A 19,011-nucleotide genomic window follows, 5' to 3' on the forward strand; every position below is an offset into this window, starting at 1 on the left:
TTCCGTTTGCAATAAAATATATTGCTTTATAAATACCATGCTACACTACAATTGTATAGGACATTTTTATATGATTCAGTTATAAGGACTAGAAATCAACATTTAAACAACACGCCAATAATAAACCCCTTCAAACTCCTCCAAAATATCGTCAGCGTACATCGTTTTTCTGGTTATCTGACATGTTTACTTTGAAGTCATCGTGAATTCTTAAAATGTTGCTGAAAACAAAAATATTTCGTGGAAATGTTTATAAACATCTCTTTTGTTATACCATCTGAGGAAATTAGTTTAAAAGTACTATTCAAACTTCCTGACCGTGTACCTTTTGGAAGCGTACATATTGTGGCAGCGTGACGTTACAGTCCCCAATATCATCGCTCGAGGAAGAATTCAAGGTGACAAGGGCTAGATTGTTGATGACTATTAGGGACTCTAAAGACCTGAATATCAGGAATTCTTGAATTCAACAAGACAGAAGAGGCCAGTAAGTACTGCTGTCAATCATGTTGATAACAGACTGAGATATGATGACAATGGTATTACCTATATCGACAGAAATTAGAAAACATCAGATGCAGCTGGGGAGCTACAGACAAACAGGAGGCTGCAGGTCTATATCTGGACACTGCTTTGGTCTTATCAGGGGAAAAGAATGGTACCATTCCCTGGGAGGACGATGTCAGGAGGCTTATAACGCATTAAAGGATGGTTGGGTCTCCCCTGTCGTGGTTGTGTGCAGGGGTTTCTCACTCAAACCATGCAGAGAGAACATCAGCTAGATAACGCGCTCAGCTGGATTTGATGGAGAATCCACAGATGGGCAGTGATTCTGTCGAACTGTTGTCGGCTTCTCACCTTTCGGGCGTTCCAGGAAAGAAATCAAAACGTCCCGTTAGAGGTGGTCATGGCTGATGACATCGGTGGATTTTGCAATCAAGCAATAGTTGAAGGTACTGGCAGAATTCCATTTATTTGACTATGAACACTGATAATACTGACTCAAATATTTACCAAACATATTTAGACCACTGATCATGAGCTTTCAGTACACTGAGATAACCATGAACGTTGAACACTTACCAGGATCTCTACCAAATAATAACAGATCCACAGAGCTGAGCATGAAATGCAATATATTGGTGAACTAAATGTTATTTGGAAAAGAAACATATCACTGAGATGATTAAATATGGTTCACATATACAGGTGAAATAAATGTTAGTTAAAGAGATTCACAAGAAATATATAAATAAGGATACCATATTGGCCTTATGAATAGGTTATAAAGTATTTTGATAAAGAAACAACAGTGGTCATAATGTATTATTGAATAGCACCATTAATGCTGAAGTTTTGTTGGATGAACAATATTTGTATGTGAACTATATGCCAGTGTATTGACAGATGTGATGTCAGGGTATTTACAATATGATGTCAGTGTATTTACAATATGATGTCAGTGTATTTACAATGTGGTGTTAGTGTACTTACAATGTGATGTTAATGTACTTACACTGTGATGTCAGTGTATTTACAATATGATGTTAATGTACTTACAAAATGATGTTATTGTATTGACAGTAAAATGTCAGTGTACTTACAATATGATGTTATTGTATTTACAATGTGATGTTACTGTACTTACAATATAAGAATAATTTGATATGTAATGATAAATTATAGTTTATATATAACTGTGTAAGCCTTCTATTGCCTTGGCTGCTGTAGTTGTAGATGTGATATTTTTGTTGTTATATATATATGTTTGCAATATTAAGTGTTATAGGATATAAGGCTTTTTCCCTTATGTTCATTTTTGTAATTCCTTCTTTTACCTGGTTATGGAATGTGTTCGTCTTCGAAGAGCGATAGTGTTTATCTTTGCAAATTAGATGTCTTACCATATAAGGTATCGTAGTATATGTTAATCAGTCCATAGTAACTTTTGACCAATCAGCGATTACGTCTTAGAGGGGTGTTGGTATTGCCAGCTTCAGTTTCATTCCTCGTAGTGCTGGCAGATTACACTTGTTTGTTTTGGCTTACCCACCCACCAACCCCTGCATCGCCTCTAATTAATTTGCCTCATGATCATGAGATTTTGTGTAATTGTTGGTTCTTTTTTCAGGTTCATGTATATGTATACAGTAACTTCATATTTGTATATTTTTGTCGATTTATTACATGCTGCCCCTCTGTGAGGCTTCTGTGAGGCTTCTTTTTGACGCTTCATGTTGTATGTTATATATATGTAATGTTTACGTTAGGTGGGTTACTCACTCTATTGATCGAGACTTTATGAACAACTATGTGTAAATTTAGGCTTGACTTTAAATTCTTTGGGAATTTTACCCCCAATCTCTTAAATAGATTATTACTTCACTTTATCTGTAGCCAGTTTTCTCATGGTAAATCTAACAGATATATTCTCTGGGGTGGCTATGAGTCTAGTCGCTTCTCTGGATTCCTCCAGAGTCTAGTGACTTCTCTTGCCTTCTTCGGAGTCTAGCGTTTCCAATTCATAGTCTTTTATAGCTTCTCCATGGATATTAGGAGTCTAGTCGCTTCTCTGGAGTCGTTCAAAGTCTAGCTGCTTCTCTTGTTTTCTTTGGAGTCTAGCTCGCGCTCTTTATCAAGTTTTTCTGTGACTTCGCCGAGTCTAGCTTCCTTTAAAATCTTTTGAAAAGAATTTGTTACTATTAGCAGGTTTGTTATAGAGTGAGTAGCCCCTGATACGCCAAATGTTTGCAGTAGGTTTTAGTACTTGTTCTTTGCTTGCACATACATATCTGTGTCTTAACTCAAGTAATAAACAGGTTAACTCTTTCATTGTGTGAAGTTATGCATAAAATGTCAGTGTACTTACAATATGGTGTTATTGTATTGACAATATGATGTTAGTGTACTTACAATGTGATGTTAGTGTATTTACAATGTGATGTTAGTGTACTTACAATATGATGTTAGTGTACTTACAATGTGATATTAGTGTATTTACAATGTGATGTTAGTGTACTTACAATATGATGTTAGTGTACTTACAATGTGATGTTAATGTAGTTTGACTGTGTAATGTCAGTGTATTTACAATATGATGTTAGTGTATTTACAATGTGATGTCAGTGTACTTACAATGTGATGTTAATGTACTTACAAAATGATGTTAATGTAGTTTGACTGTGTAATGTCAGTGTATTTACAATATGATGTTAGTGTATTTACAATTTGATGTTAATGTACTTACAATGTGATGTTATTGTATTGACAGTGTAATGTCAGTGTACTTACAATATGATGTTAGTGTACTTACATTGTGCTTTCAGTGTATTGATAGTGTAATGTCAGTGTATTTACAATATGATGTTAGTGTATTTACAATTTGATGTTAATGTACTGACAGTGTAATGTCAGTATATTTACAATGTGTTGTTAATGTATTGACAGTGTAATGTTAGTGTGTTACCATGACCACCTTCAGGAGTTTTGATAGTCAATGTTTTTCTTCTGTTTGCTATTTTTTGGTAATTGATCTTTTCTTGCCAATAAAGTATTGCCAGATAAAAAAAAAAAGGAAAAAAACAACTGACAATATATCAGATACTACTACAGCTCAGTGAGTGTGAGGCCAGCATGTGTTGCCAGTCTTTCCAGTGTGTTGTCAGAATTACTGTCAGAAACAGGTTTTTCTTATAAATGACAAACTGCAGATGAACCAAATTTGAATGACAAATTTGAAAATTATCTAAATGATTTCAATATTAAAAATATAATCTGACACAAAGCTGACTTAAAGCTGATACAACAGTGAAATTAGGCTGACAATGAATGCTAGCGCGGGACCAGATATACAACAGTGAAATTAGGCTGACAATGAATGCTAGTGCGGGACCAGATATTACTCAGTGCTATTAACACAGCTTGCAAACCTTTTACACTCACGTCTTTGATCCTATTTCTGACGCAGGTTCCATTGTCATTTCTTCCTCATTTTCTGATGTCTTCTCTCGTTTGCGAGAAACACTGCTAGTCTGTGTAGGTACGGCACTGACAATCAAATAGATTTTTTTATCCTCCTAATCTCAGTCACTTCATCCTGTTTAACGGTTATATATTAACTCATTCACCCTTGAAATAATTTCACAATGAACAACTCCAATTTTTGAATTGGAAGAGTTCAAATGTGACTTCAGGGGTGGATGAGTGAGAGCTAGACATAGAGTAGATAACAGGAGGCCACCTCAGCTGTAATATAGATTGATCTTGTTGTTGTTCGGATTGTGACATAATGTGAAAATACTCCTGAAGCAAGATAGTACGTGTAATGCAAATATCCCAACTGTGTATTCGACAAAAAAATGATGTTTCTAAGTTACAAATATTTATTATATATATAGCAGTTAACCTTCAGAGTACAGTCAAAGCCTACATAATATAAGTCTCATCCATCCACAAGTATACTGGTTATATGCAATATATCCACATATCCTAAGCCTCAATATGATTATTGAGGAGAAGTTGTTAATATCTGTGCAGACCATTAAAGTTTTAACCTCTGTACCTCATTTTGTTAAAGTCCTATTTTTTCATGACTTAAAACTGCCAATCCATGATGTTAATTTTTACTTTTGACTTATTCCCAATGGAAATGTGTTATTTTCCAATGTAAACGGTAAAAATGTTACCCCTTTTCCCTAAGGGGAATGGTTAGCCAGGGTATATTAACCACGCCTATTTGACCTTTCCATCCATGAATGTAGTTTAATTCTAAAATATTTTGGTATGAAGAAGAACGTTGTTGAAGATTTAGAGCATTTTCATGATTTCAGAGATAATCCTCGAAACTGGAGTGATAGAAAAACTCTCTTTTATGTCCATTTGTGCCGAATAGGACATTCTAACATCAGAGTTTCCCTATCTTAAATCAAATAATCGTTTAACTGTCTAAACACAATTTAAGAGAAATGGCATTTAATTAAACTAAAGGATCAACACAGGCAAATGAGTTAAAACTTACATGATATCTTGTATTTAGTTAAAACTTACATGATATCTTGTATTTAGTTAAAACTTATATGATATCTTGTATTTAGTTAAAACTTACATGATATCTTGTATCAGAGTTCCCATGTGTTTATAGCGAGGATTGTGTGGCTTCTTTGAATTTCTTCCTGAAATCAGAATAACAAAAACAATTAAAAAATAAAAAATTGACAGGTATTAAAGTAACTAAATTTGGCACAGAAAGACTATAGGGAAATACGACCATTAAAAACAAAAGGCAACAAAACTGACAAAGCGATCAATTATGATTAGTTAGGATTACTATCTAAGGAAACTCTATATTTAGATACCTGTACCACTACCCAGGATAACTATCTTGGGAAGCTCTATAGTCAGATACCTGTACCACTACCCAGGATAACTTTCTAAGGAAACTCTATAGTTAGATACCTGTACCACTACCCAGGATAACTATCTAGGGGAACTCTTTAGTTAGATACCTGTACCACTCCCCAGGATAACTATCTAAGGAAACTCTGTAGTTAGATACCTGTTCCACTACCCAGGATAACTATCTAAGGAAACTCTATAGTTAGATACCCGTACCACTACCCAGGATAAATATCTAAGGAAGCTCTATAGTTAGATACATGTACCACTACCCAGGATAACTATCTAAGGAACCTCTGTAGTTAGATACCTGTTCCACTACCCAGGATAACTATCTAAGGAAGCTCTATAGTTAGAAACCTGTACCACTACCCAGGATAACTATCTAAGGAACCTCTGTAGTTAGATACCTGTTCCACTACCCAGGATAACTATCTAAGGAACCTCTGTAGTTAGATACCTGTTCCACTACCCAGGATAACTATCTAAGGAACCTCTGTAGTTAGATACCTGTTCCACTACCCAGGATAACTATCTAAGGAAATTCTATAGTTACAATTGTAGATACCTGTACCACTACCAAAAAATGTAAATAATTGAAAACTGATTTTTCTTGCATGGCTATAGCTTTGATAAATCATTTATGAAAAGAAAACTATACCTTACAGGTCTTTTATTACAAGAGGCCCAGAGGGCCTGTATCGCTCACCTGTTCCTTTTATTACATGAAACTGACATATAGGTGACTTCAGACCAAATTTGGTAACTAGAACACAAGACATTTTAACATCTCTTAAACGGTTCTGAAGATATTGTTATTTGAAATTTGAAATTTGAATTTTTAAGCTTTTAACCCACATTGACCTTTGACTCCCGACTTGCACTTAAAGTTGACCCTTGAACTCATTACTGTAATAAAGAAAACATTTCACACAACTGGTCTACATAACATACCCAAGTATCATGACTCTAGTCCAAATTGATCTTAGGATATTGTTGTTTGAAGTTTTTAACATATTTAACCCAAGTGACCTTGAAATTAGGTCCAGGTCATTTTAATGAAGAAACTTTATAGAACTCTATCCCAGGTACCTACTGGCCAACTATCATGACCCTAGGTGGCCCTTTGGGCCAGATGAGCTAAATTAATCATAAAGTGTTCTTAGTGGGGCTAGACCGGATTCAAAACTTTGACTTCAGATTGTTATATTATAGATCTAACCGATTGAGCTACCTAGTCAATGGAAGTATCCTTCAGCCATACTGTGCTAAAGTTATTATATAAATGGATACTAATGGGGGGGGGGGGGGTAATAACTGTATATTAGAACAACCATTGTGCAATGGGACAGGGATCCTTAAAGTCACCTTATATGTCACCACTTATAAATCACAGGTACAAACAACTCTTAACAACAATTTACCTCAGATGAATCCATCTGATTACCTAATTAGCAGTATCTGGTAGAAGCTTACCTGGAAATGGAAGCCAGTATTTTTTAAAGACCTGTTCCTTCGGTCTGTTAGGATAAAGGTACACCAGTTTGTCGACATCTTTGATCCTTTCAGCGAGACTCTTGACGCAGAAGTCATCTGCCTCATATGGCTGTGCAAAGTTAGCCTCCCTCTTCACTTCATTTTCATCTCCTGATATTAAATAAAAATAATTTAGATAAATTAAATTCGAATGAAACAAAAGATCTAACCAGCTCACCTAGCTGGTCTTTTTATAAATAATAAATCAGTTTACATAACAAATTACTCAAATAACTATATGTTGAATTGTATGGTTTATATCAGGGACACATCTGACTAATAAAAACTTGAACTGGACATATCCGACCAATGAAAACTTGTACTGATCATATCTAAACAATGAAAACTTGTACTGGACATATCTGACTAATGAAAACTTGTACTGAACATATCTAAACAATGAAAACTTGTACTCGACATATCTGCCTAATGAAAACTTGTACTGGACAATTCTGACCAATGAAAACTTGTACTCGACATATCTGACTAATGAAAACTTGCACTGGACATATCTAAACAATGAAAACTTGTACTGGACATATCTGACTAATGAAAACTTGTACTGGACAATTCTGACCAATGAAAACTTGTACTCGACATATCTGTCTAATGAAAACTTGAACTGGACATATCTAAACAATGAAAACTTGTACTGGACATATCTGACTAATGAAAACTTGTACTGACATATCTAAACAATGAAAACTTGTACTCGACATATCTGACTAATGAAAACTTGTACTGGACATATCTAAACAATGAAAACTTGTACTGGACATATCTGACTAATGAAACCTTGTACTGGACATATCTAAACAATGAAACCTTGTACTCGACATATCTGACTAATGAAAACTTGTACTGGACAATTCTGACTAATGAAAACTTGTACTCGACATATCTGACTAATGATAACTTGTACTGGACACATCTGACTAATAAAAACTTGTACTGGACATATCTGACTAATAAAAAACTTGTACTGGACACATCTAAACAATGAAAACTTGTACGGGACACATCTGACAAATGAAAACTTGTACTGGACACATCTGACAAATGAAAACTTGTACTGACATATCTAACCAATGAAAACTTGTTCTTAACACATATAACCAATAAAAACTTGTACTAGACATACATTATCTAACAAATAAAAACTTGTACTGGTCACATCTAACCAATACAAACTTGTACTGACACATCTGACCAATGAAAACTTTTACTAGAAACATTTGACCCATGAACATTTGAGCTGGACATATCTGACCAATGAAAACTTGTACTGGACACATCTTACCAATGAAAACTTACCTTGCTGTTGTGCAACATCATCTACCCAGCCAACAGTGATACCGCCCAACTCTGATTCACTGAAGCGTAACAGGAAGTTGCCATTGTCCACACTGAGGAGTTGCTGCTCTGCCTTAGACCGGCTTATGAATCCCACAATGCATCTGTGAAAAGAAAATAGTTTGTACAGTGGTTAACTGTCAGAAAAAAACAGACAAAACAGACAAAGCCTAAATAAGTATTCTTCTTAAAGTGTTCTTCTTTCATAACAGTCATAAAATGTTTATTATTCTTATAGAATTACAACATGCCCTATTCCTTATAATCCTTGGAAAAAGTGATTTTTGTTCTACCTATTTCATCTCTTGTTGTCAGGTCCATAATTTCCTTATTGTCAAACTGCATCATATGATAATCATACAAACACAGTTTGATTTATTTTCCACTGCAAAATAAATCCAAAATATTACCCAAAAGTGTTATTTTCTCAATACAGTATAAGCTATATTTAATTTTACCCCCAGGGACAAATGAGCGACTTAGGGGTAATGAATTTCAGAAATTTGATAAAGCATCTTAGGACCTATCAATCCTTAGACAGTGTTAAATTCAAACAAGTATATCTGGGTCTGAAAGAGGTTGTTGAAATCTTGGTCCATAAAACTTGGGTCTAAATTCATCAAACTGTAAACATATGATGATAACAACTTACCAAGTTTTAACTATTTCCTACTGAAAAAACATAAATCTTACCATACACATGTAAGTATTATTCGGTAGTATGAACAGAAGTAAACTTTACCCCGTCCTGGAGCAAATGGGTGACCAAGAGTTAATGGAATTCACAATTTTGATAAAGCACCATCCATCTATTTATAATTAGTTATAAATATTGTTGAAATTTTATTTGCACTGACCCATTTTGGCCCTGTCCCTCAGACCCCTAGGGGTCGAGATCCAATTAATTCATAGCTTTATATGCCTCTGATAATGATAGCTTTCTGTAAAAAATTATTGAAATTGGTTAGGTGGTTTTGAGAAGTCTAAATAGTAAATTGTTTATAGATTGCATGACAGACAAAAGATGATGCTGGACAAAAGGTGACCACAATTGCTCACATGAGACTTTGTCTCAGGAAGGATATCTGAAAATCATATGTTGTACAATCATCGTTAACTTTAACGTTATTGTTTTTTTAATTTTAATATATAAAATCATATAATCTCAATATTTATTTGATATTTAGAACTTTTTTTACTTGGTAATAGCATTTTCTTAGTACCCTAACAAAAGGCAGGTTTTTGAGCTGAAACAAACTTTTAAAGTTGTGGTTGGCATACTTACAAAAAGCTATAGAAATTTAAATGCAACTTTTACTCTGGAAAATTCATCAATTTAAAAAGTCCATATTAACATACCATAGCTTCTCTGTGCACACATAGCTGAAAGTCCATATTAACATACCAAAGCTTCTCTGTGCACACATAACTGAAAGTCCATATTAACATACCATAGCTTCTCTGGGCACACAGAGCTGAGGGTCCATATTAACATACCATAGCTTCTCTGTGCACACAGAGCTGAGGGTCCATATTAACATACCGTAGGTTCTCTGTGCACACAGAGCTGAAGGTCCATATTAACATAACAAAGCTTCTCTGTGCACACATAGCTGAAGGTCCATATTAGCATACCATAGGTTCTCTGGGCACACATAGCTGAAGGGCCATATTAACATACCATAGCTTCTCTGGGCACACAGAGCTGAGGGTCCATATCAACATACCATAGCTTCTCTGGGCACACAGAGCTGAAGGTCCATATTAACATACCATATATATAGCTTCTCTGTGCACACAGAGCTAAAGGTCCATATTAACATACCATATATATAGCTTCTCTGTGCACACAGAGCTAAAGGTCCATATTAACATACTATAGATTCTCTGGGCACACATAGCTGAAAGTCCATATTAACATACCATAGCTTCTCTGTGCACACATAGCTGAAGGTCCATATTAAAATACCATAGCTTCTCTGTGCACACAGAGCTGAAGGTCCATATTAACATACCATAGCTTACCTGGGCACACATAGCTGAAGGTCCATATTAACATACCATATATATAGCTTCTCTGTGCACACAGAGCTAAAGGTCCATATTAACATACCATAGCTTACCTGGGCACACATAGCTGAAAGTCCATATTAACATACCATAGCTTCTCTGGGCACACAAAGCTGAAAGTCCATATTAACATACCATAGCTTCTCTGGGCACACATAGCTGAAAGTCCATATTAACATATCATAGTTTCTCTGGGCACACAAAGCTGAAAGTCCATATTAACATACCATAGCTTCTCTGGGCACACATAGCTGAAAGTCCATATTAACATACCATAGCTTCTCTGGGCACACAAAGCTGAAAGTTCATTTTAACATACCATAGCTTCTCTGGGCACACATAGCTGAAAGTCCATATTAACATACCATAGCTTCTCTGGGCACACAAAGCTGAAAGTCCATTTTAACATACCATATAGCTTCCCTGGGCACACAAAGCTGAAAGTCCATATTAACATACCATAGCTTCTCTGGGCACACATAACTGAAAGAGAAAATTCTGTGACAATTTCAACAATATTTAATACAACCCACCTGTCTTGCCACAATTCCCGCAAGTGTTTTCTTGTCAGTTTCATGATACTGTGGAACCAATCCCAAAACGTGAAGCTGACAGTCCCAGAAGCAAGTTGTTGATTTTCCTGGAAGAGATTAATTAGATATATTCTTAAGAAAGTTATCAAGAAGATCAAGGAATTTGTCAAGAGATTTTTTTTAAAATAATTTCTTCATCGGTAAGGATCTTTTTTACTACTTGTTAAATATACGTCTACATGCAAAGAGGTGTGTTTTATATATATATTAAGATAAATTAAAGGACATAACCTAATTCAAACCAGAACTATTTGATTGGTTAAGCCAAAAACTAGTCCAATAAGTGAGAGAAAATAATGCTAAGTCCCATCTTGACTTTTTTGCTTGCTTATTTATTGAAAAGTTAACTTTTTCGTTTTAATGAAATCATTTATTAGAAATGGAGTACCCGGGGTATTGATTTTTTGCATCATAATATAAGGACATTTTCAAGATGAAAAATGATTTTCAGGGTGGAAAACAATTTGTTTTAGAGATTGATTAAAATATTATTTTTACAAATACAGTAATATCACAGACAGATTTTTTGCATCATATTTTAATGATATTTTCAAGATTAGAAATATTTTTCTTGAGTACTTCTGACAAAAGCAATTTATTAACAGGGTGGATAATAATTTGTTTTAGAGATTGATTTACAAATTATTGTTACAGATAATATACATGAAACTGTGACAATAAATTTGCTATGAGGATAACCAGGCTATGGATATCTGGAGGTTGATTTACCTTGACGAATTGTGCCCACGTGATACTGTACGGAGAGTAATCCACTATGTCCCGGCCTCCTGTTACAAGAGTGATACATGTTGTATTTGATAGATCAAGCACCCCACCTCTCTTTTCTGTGATAAATGTAGTTGATTATTTACTCCCCATATTGATACAAATAACAAAACATCACAAATAAAGCGTTGATCAGAAATCAGAAAACCATTACTGTGGTCATTTTAAGGATTTGTGCTCCTGTTGATCTGATCAAAACTTTTCCTTAAAACTTAATATATGAAAGTTGATCAAATGAATGGTACCTGAACTAGTTGGGTCATTGCAAATTAACTTTTGGTTCACATATTTTATAGGAGTTATTCCCCTTCTCTACTTCTCTTATGTGAGAGTTAGCTGTGCAACATAGCTAATATCAAATTATTGATGTGAACTGAAAAAAAACGACTGTTGTTACGTTACGGTTACCTTGAAAGATCTTGTGGGCCAGGTAATCAAGGTCATTCTTCCCCAGTCCACGCTGTGTCATTTGCTTAAACTTACAGCTAAGTAGCTCACACATTTGTGGCCAAGGGACAAAGTCTGGCACCTCAAACATCTGCCTTTCCTATAAGGATACAGACAAGAGAGTCAATAGACCTCTAAGTCATTAAAAAAACCATTTATATCATAAAGACTTCTCACATGATATATACATTTATCCCGCCTCAGGCAAAAATCCTGTAGTCCTATTGGTTAAAACGACGTCACATGATATCCAGTATATTTTCATATTAGGTCAGTAGAAACTCACATTAGGTGAGTACGTAAGAGTTATCGTTCTTTGCCAATAAGAGTCAACTTGTAACAAGATGGCTACCAAGTGGTTTGTGCAGACGACAGCCGATGAAATGTTAACAAAGCGGGTGAAACTAAATGCTGACAACACTATCAAGGCTAATCAAAAGTCGGCGAGAATATTTGTGAAATACCGAATTATTTTTGTTAAATTTTTGTTGTTGTTAACAAATTATGTATTAAATTTTAAATGTTAAAATTGTTATTGTTGGAATAAATGTTGAATTTTGTATTATTTTGCAGTTTTTTTATCCAAAGGGCCTTCGACGGGATAAATTTGTTACACAGTTTGTTAGTGACTTAATACTGAAAAATATTGGGTCTAAAAGAAACTTGTATCGGGCGAGGCGAAGGTCACTAACAAACTGTGTAACTAATAGTATGTACCCTGTTTACGTATACATACTAATTTTAAGACTGATATATTTCAACTATAGGCGAAACTTTATCAGAAATCCTTACCTGACAGACCTTATCTTTTAAAAAAAATGTCCTCCTTTTTCGGGACTGATTCACCAGTAATGTACACTACACTGGGTATCCTTACTCACCGGTATAGCAAACTGGTTATCCCACATGATTGTCGCCATTGCTCGGCATTCCTGACTGCCATGGACAATCACAACTATAGGATTAGATTTTGTCTGTAAAATATTAAGATAATGTTAAGATATTGTATCAAAATATTAATTGTTCCATATTTCCATGGCATTATTATTTAGCATGTGTAAACCTTTTTATTTTGTATGCCTTGTGAATCTTGCTATAGTGATACAAATAAGCCAGCTTTTAGTCCACGCAATACAATATTCCAGATAATGTAAGATATTGAATCACCCAAGTAGACTCTACTCCTTTATTTGGCTGGACTCATCAGATGTTATAGACTAATCTAATAGGGACACAGTCACACTGAATAAGAATGGACTCTAAATACTTTAGCCCATTTCAAGCTACAGTAACATGGCGTTATTATTCAGTCCTTGACGTCATTTTGTCCACCAGTTTGTTCAGTCAAGTTTTCAAGAAAGCAAAAGTTTATTAGTGCAGGATAACAGGCGGAACATGGCTCATCTCTTGGATGGCCGAAAGTTTATTTAACATATTTTAGGATTAAAATATTTTCAGATATCATTTTTTATGAGTAAAGTTGCGGCCTATAAATTAAGCACCACAAGACATCATAAAATTGAAACAACATAGAAACATCTTAACATATATAATCTGAAAAGGGGGTGTGGTGGGAGGGTTAGAAAACTTTTGCCGTATAAAAGGTCAAATTACTTGTATCTTTTGTTTATCGTTCAGAAAATCAAAGATGGCGTGCGGTTGCAAATTTTTCTGTCCCCCTGTGGGGGTCACCTGCTGAAACAGGGGTCAGCTATCACGTGGTTTAGACTTGACCAATGAAATTGTATACCAAAAATAAACACCGGGAAATTCAAATAATATATTGCACATGAATATATGCGTTTGTGAAAAAAGATGTCTATTGCTAAACTTTTATTTTTACACTGCACTTTTATAGTTATAAACCCTCACACCTCCTTACAGGACAGCAAGCCCTGTTTACTCAGAGAAAATGACACAACAAGGTATTGGCGGAACATGGCTCATCTCTTGGATGACCGAAAGTTTATTTAACATATTTTAGGATTAAAATATTTTCAGATATCATTTTTTATGAGTAAAGTTGCGGCCTATAAATTAAGCGCCACAAAAAGTATTTTTGTAGAAAATTATAAAATTCGTATAAAATACAAATGTAGGTACAGTGTGTAATATATGAGTGTTATAAACACTAGACCTTATATATTTCTATTTGCCGTCACAGATGACACTTGTTTATGGCATGATGACGTACACATCCACTCACACACTTGTGAATGTACATCATAGGTCTACACAAAAATTGTGCTTTCTGGAATGTCAGAAATATATGTGAGGTTAACTTGTAATAGGTATTCATTAGGAGACAGGAAAAAAATGAATAAAACATTCTTACCCAGACAAATTGTTCTTGGTTTCCAATCTGGAATGTTGACTTAAACACAATGCAGAATTTCTCTTCTGTCACATTCTGAAAAGAAGAAGAATAGTTGAGATGTTTCATCAGAGCTAACTTGATCATCAACATTTCCCACCTGCAGGTTCAGGTTTTTAAGATGGCCTACCCTAATCTGCTGGTGTGTGATGACGTCAATGGCGACAACATGTATGATATTGGACCTATGTAGAGTCACAAGTTCTCGTTTGTGGCCTCCGATTAGGAGACACTGAAGCTACCGAAATCTGTCTGATGCCCTTATTGCAATACTTTTCTATATTTTTTTACAACTAATGCAACTTCAGTGACTGTTTCGACACACCAACTAATAACCATTTTCTATGATATGATTGACCACTGCATAAATACTTCAAAAATAAGTTACATACAAAGCACAATGACTTTTGAATCCTCTGGACGACCTTTTCTTTATTAATGGATATTTCAATATAAGTTTGGACATTTTGCCAATGGAATGGTAAAATTTAAACATTTGTAGAGAACAGATTCATTATCAGAATTATCTCACCTGCTTTCTGTCAGCACGGTTTATTTTCTGGAGTTGCTGCAAAACAAAAAACAAAACAAAAATGAATGAAAGAAAATAACGTACAACTCTATGTACACATAGATTATCAAAGTTTCATAAATATTGACACCCTAATGCAAAGCTTTATCAGTTTATAAAACTACCTTCTATTATAATGGGGCTATGACAAAAAACTAATGCTTTGCGAAGTGATTAACTCCCACTAAAAGCAATGATATAATGACACAATTAAAGTGCCCTCAACAGAAGTCAATAATAGTTTTAGTAAAACAAACAATGACATGATGATGCATGTGTTGTTCACTGATGAGGATGACAAGCAGTAGTAGCAAATCCTATATCTCATGAAGTACCACTGCTTTGAACAAATTGTTATTATCAGAAATCAAAAGTCCCAAAAAGAAATTACATGAATGCAGTTATCCAAGATGCTAACTCCTGTTAACATACAGACGGNGATGGACACCCTGATTTCAATGACAAACTCCTGTCAACATACAGACGGACACCCTGATTTCATTGACAAACTCCTGTCAACATACAAATGGACACCCTGATTTCATTGACAAACTCCTGTCAACATACAGACAGACACCCTGATTTCAATGACAAACTCCTCTCAACATACAGACGGACACCCTGATTTCGATGACAAACTCCTGTAAACATACAGACGGACACCCTGATTTCAATGACAAACTCCTGTCAACATACTGACGAACAACCTGAGTTCATTGACAAACTCCTGTCAACATTCAGACGGACACCTTGATTTTAATGACAAACTCCTATCACGAATGTTTCACTGATTTCAATGACAAACTCCTGTCAGCATACAGACGAACACCCTGATTTCAATGACAAACTCCTCTCAACATACAGACGGACTCCCTGATTTCATTGACAAACTCCTGTCAACAAACAAATGAACACCCTGATTTCAATGACAAACTCCTGTCAACATACAGACAGACACCCTGTTTTCATTGACAAACTCCTGTCAACATACAGATGGACACCCTGAATTCAATGACAAACTCCTGTCAACATACAGACAGACACCCTGTTTTCATTGACAAACTCCTGTCAACATACAGACAGACACCCTGATTTCAATGACAAACTCTTGTCAACATACAGATGGACACCATGATTTCAATGACAAACTTGTGTCAACATCCAGATGGACACCGTGATTTCAATGACAAACTCCTGTCAACATACAGACGAACAACCTGATTTCATTGACAAACTCCTGTCAACATTCAGACGGACACCCTGATTTTAATGACAAACTCCTATCAACATACAGACGGACACCCTGATTTCAATGTCAAACTCCTGTCAACATACTGACGAACAACCTGATTTCATTGACAAACTCCTGTCAACATACAGACAGACACCCTGTTTTCATTGACAAACTCCTGTCAACATACAGATGGACACCTTGATTTCAATGACAAACTCCTGTCATCATAAAGACGGACACCCTGATTTCAATGACAAACTCCTATCAATATACAGATGGACATCCTGATTTCAATGACAAACTCCTGTCAACATACGAATGTTTCACTGATTTCAATGACAAACTCCTGTCAGCATACAGACGAACACCCTGATTTCAATGACAAACTCCTCTCAACATACAGACGGACTCCCTGATTTCATTGACAAACTCCTGTCAACATACAGACAGACACCCTGATTTCAATGACAAACTTGTGTCAACACACAGACGAACACGCTGATTTCAATGACAAACTCCTCTCAACATACAGACGACCCCCTGATTTCGATGACAAACTCCTGTAAACATACAGACGGACACCCTGATTTCAATGCCAAACTCCTGTCAACATACTGACGAACAACCTGATTTCATTGACAAACTCCTGTCAACATTCAGACGGACACCTTGATTTTAATGACAAACTCCTATCACGAATGTTTCACTGATTTCAATGACAAACTCCTGTCAACATACAGATGGACACCATGATTTCAATGACAAACTTGTGTCAACATCCAGATGGACACCCTGATTTTAATGACAAACTCCTGTCAACATACAGACAGACACCCTGATTTCAATGACAAACTCCTCTCAACATACAGACGGACACCCTGATTTCGATGACAAACTCCTGTCAACATACAGACGGACACCCTGATTTTCATGACAAACTCCTATCAACATACAGACGGACACCTTGATTTCAATGACAAACTCCTGTCAACATACAGATGAACACTCTGATTTCAATGACAAACTCCTGTCAACATACAGACGAACAACCTGATTTCATTGACAAACTCCTGTCAACATACAAATGGACCCCCTGATTTCATTGACAAACTCCTGTCAACATACAGACAGACACCCTGATTTCAATGGCAAACTCCTCTCAACATACAGACGGACACCCTGATTTCGATGACAAACTCCTGTAAACATACAGACGGACACCCTGATTTCAATGACAAACTCCTGTAAACATACAGACAGACACCCTGATTTCAATGACAAACTCTTGTCAACATACAGATGGACACCTTGATTTCAATGACAAACTCCTGTCAACATACAGATGGACACCATGATTTCAATGACAAACTTGTGTCAACATACAGACAGACACCCTGTTTTCATTGACAAACTCCTGTCAACATACAGATGAACATCCTGATTTCAATGATAAACTCCTTTCAACATACAGATGGACACCCTGATTTCAATGACAAACTTGTGTCAACATCCAGATGGACACCCTGATTTCAATGACAAACTCCTGTCAACATACAGATGGACACCCTGATTTCAATGACAATCTCCTGTCAACATACAGACAGACACCCTGATTTCAATGACAAACTTGTGTCAACACACAGACGAACACCCTGATTTCAATGACAAACTCCTCTCAACATACAGACGGACACCCTGATTTCAATGACAAACTCGTGTCAACACACAGACGAACACCCTGATTTCAATGACAAACTCCTCTCAACATACAGATGGACACCTTGATTTCAATGACAACCTCCTGTCAACATAAAGACGGACACCCTGATTTCAGTGACAAAATCCTGTCAACATAAACATCCAGATGGACACCCTGATTTTAATGACAAACTCTTGTCAACATACAGATTCACACCCTGATTTCAATGACAAACTCCTCTCAACATACAGACCGACACCCTGATTTCAATGACAAACTCTTGTCAACATAGAGATGGACACCCTGATTTCAATGACAAACTTGTGTCAACATCCAGATGGACACCCTGATTTTAATGACAAACTCCTGTCAAAATACAGATGGACATCCTGATTTCAATGACAAACTCTTGTCAACATACAGATTCACACCCTGATTTCAATGACAAACTCCTCTCAACATACAGATGGACACCTTGATTTCAATGACAAACTCCTGTCAATATAAAGACGGACACCCTGATTTCAGTGACAAAATCCTGTCAACATACAGATGGATACCCTGATTTCGATGACAAACTCCTATCAACACACAGACGGACACCTTGATTTCAATGACAAACTCCTGTCAATATAAAGACGGACACCCTGATTTCAGTGACAAAATCCTGTCAACATACAGATGGATGACAAACTCCTGTCAAAATACAGATGGACATCCTGATTTCAATGACAAACTCTTGTCAACATACAGATTCACACCCTGATTTCAATGACAAACTCCTCTCAACATACAGATGGACACCTTGATTTCAATGACAAACCCCTGTCAACATCCAGATGGACACCATGATTTCAATGACAAACTCCTGTCAACATAAAGACGGACACCCTGATTTCAGTGACAAAATCCTGTCAACATACAGATGGATACCCTGATTTTGATGACAAACTC

General features: G+C 35.8%; 1 protein-coding gene across 4 annotated transcripts in view; it reads right to left on the reverse strand.

Moving 5' to 3' along the window:
- Window positions 1–19,011, reverse strand: part of LOC110453520 (signal transducer and activator of transcription 5A-like) — a 51,082-nt gene that overhangs the window by 6,859 nt on the left and 25,212 nt on the right. For 2 of the 4 annotated variants that reach the window (XM_021502496.1, XM_021502494.1), the window contains exons 12-21: window positions 15,086–15,121; window positions 14,515–14,589; window positions 13,061–13,153; window positions 12,141–12,279; window positions 11,676–11,734; window positions 10,887–10,993; window positions 8,245–8,387; window positions 6,871–7,041; window positions 5,105–5,171; window positions 3,943–4,047 (exon numbers count right to left, since the gene is read on the reverse strand). In XM_021502496.1, the coding sequence (XP_021358171.1) occupies window positions 3,943–4,047; window positions 5,105–5,171; window positions 6,871–7,041; window positions 8,245–8,387; window positions 10,887–10,993; window positions 11,676–11,734; window positions 12,141–12,279; window positions 13,061–13,153; window positions 14,515–14,589; window positions 15,086–15,121 (995 nt within the window). Of the gene's footprint in view, window positions 1–3,942; window positions 4,048–4,074; window positions 4,246–5,104; window positions 5,172–6,870; window positions 7,042–8,244; window positions 8,388–10,886; window positions 10,994–11,675; window positions 11,735–12,140; window positions 12,280–13,060; window positions 13,154–14,514; window positions 14,590–15,085; window positions 15,122–19,011 lie in introns of those variants that run through there. The other 2 variants (XM_021502497.1, XM_021502495.1) reach the window with 2 other exon arrangements.

The sequence above is a fragment of the Mizuhopecten yessoensis genome, unplaced genomic scaffold (assembly GCF_002113885.1).
Source record: "Mizuhopecten yessoensis strain PY_sf001 unplaced genomic scaffold, ASM211388v2 scaffold7441, whole genome shotgun sequence".
Classification (NCBI taxonomy): domain Eukaryota; kingdom Metazoa; phylum Mollusca; class Bivalvia; order Pectinida; family Pectinidae; genus Mizuhopecten; species Mizuhopecten yessoensis.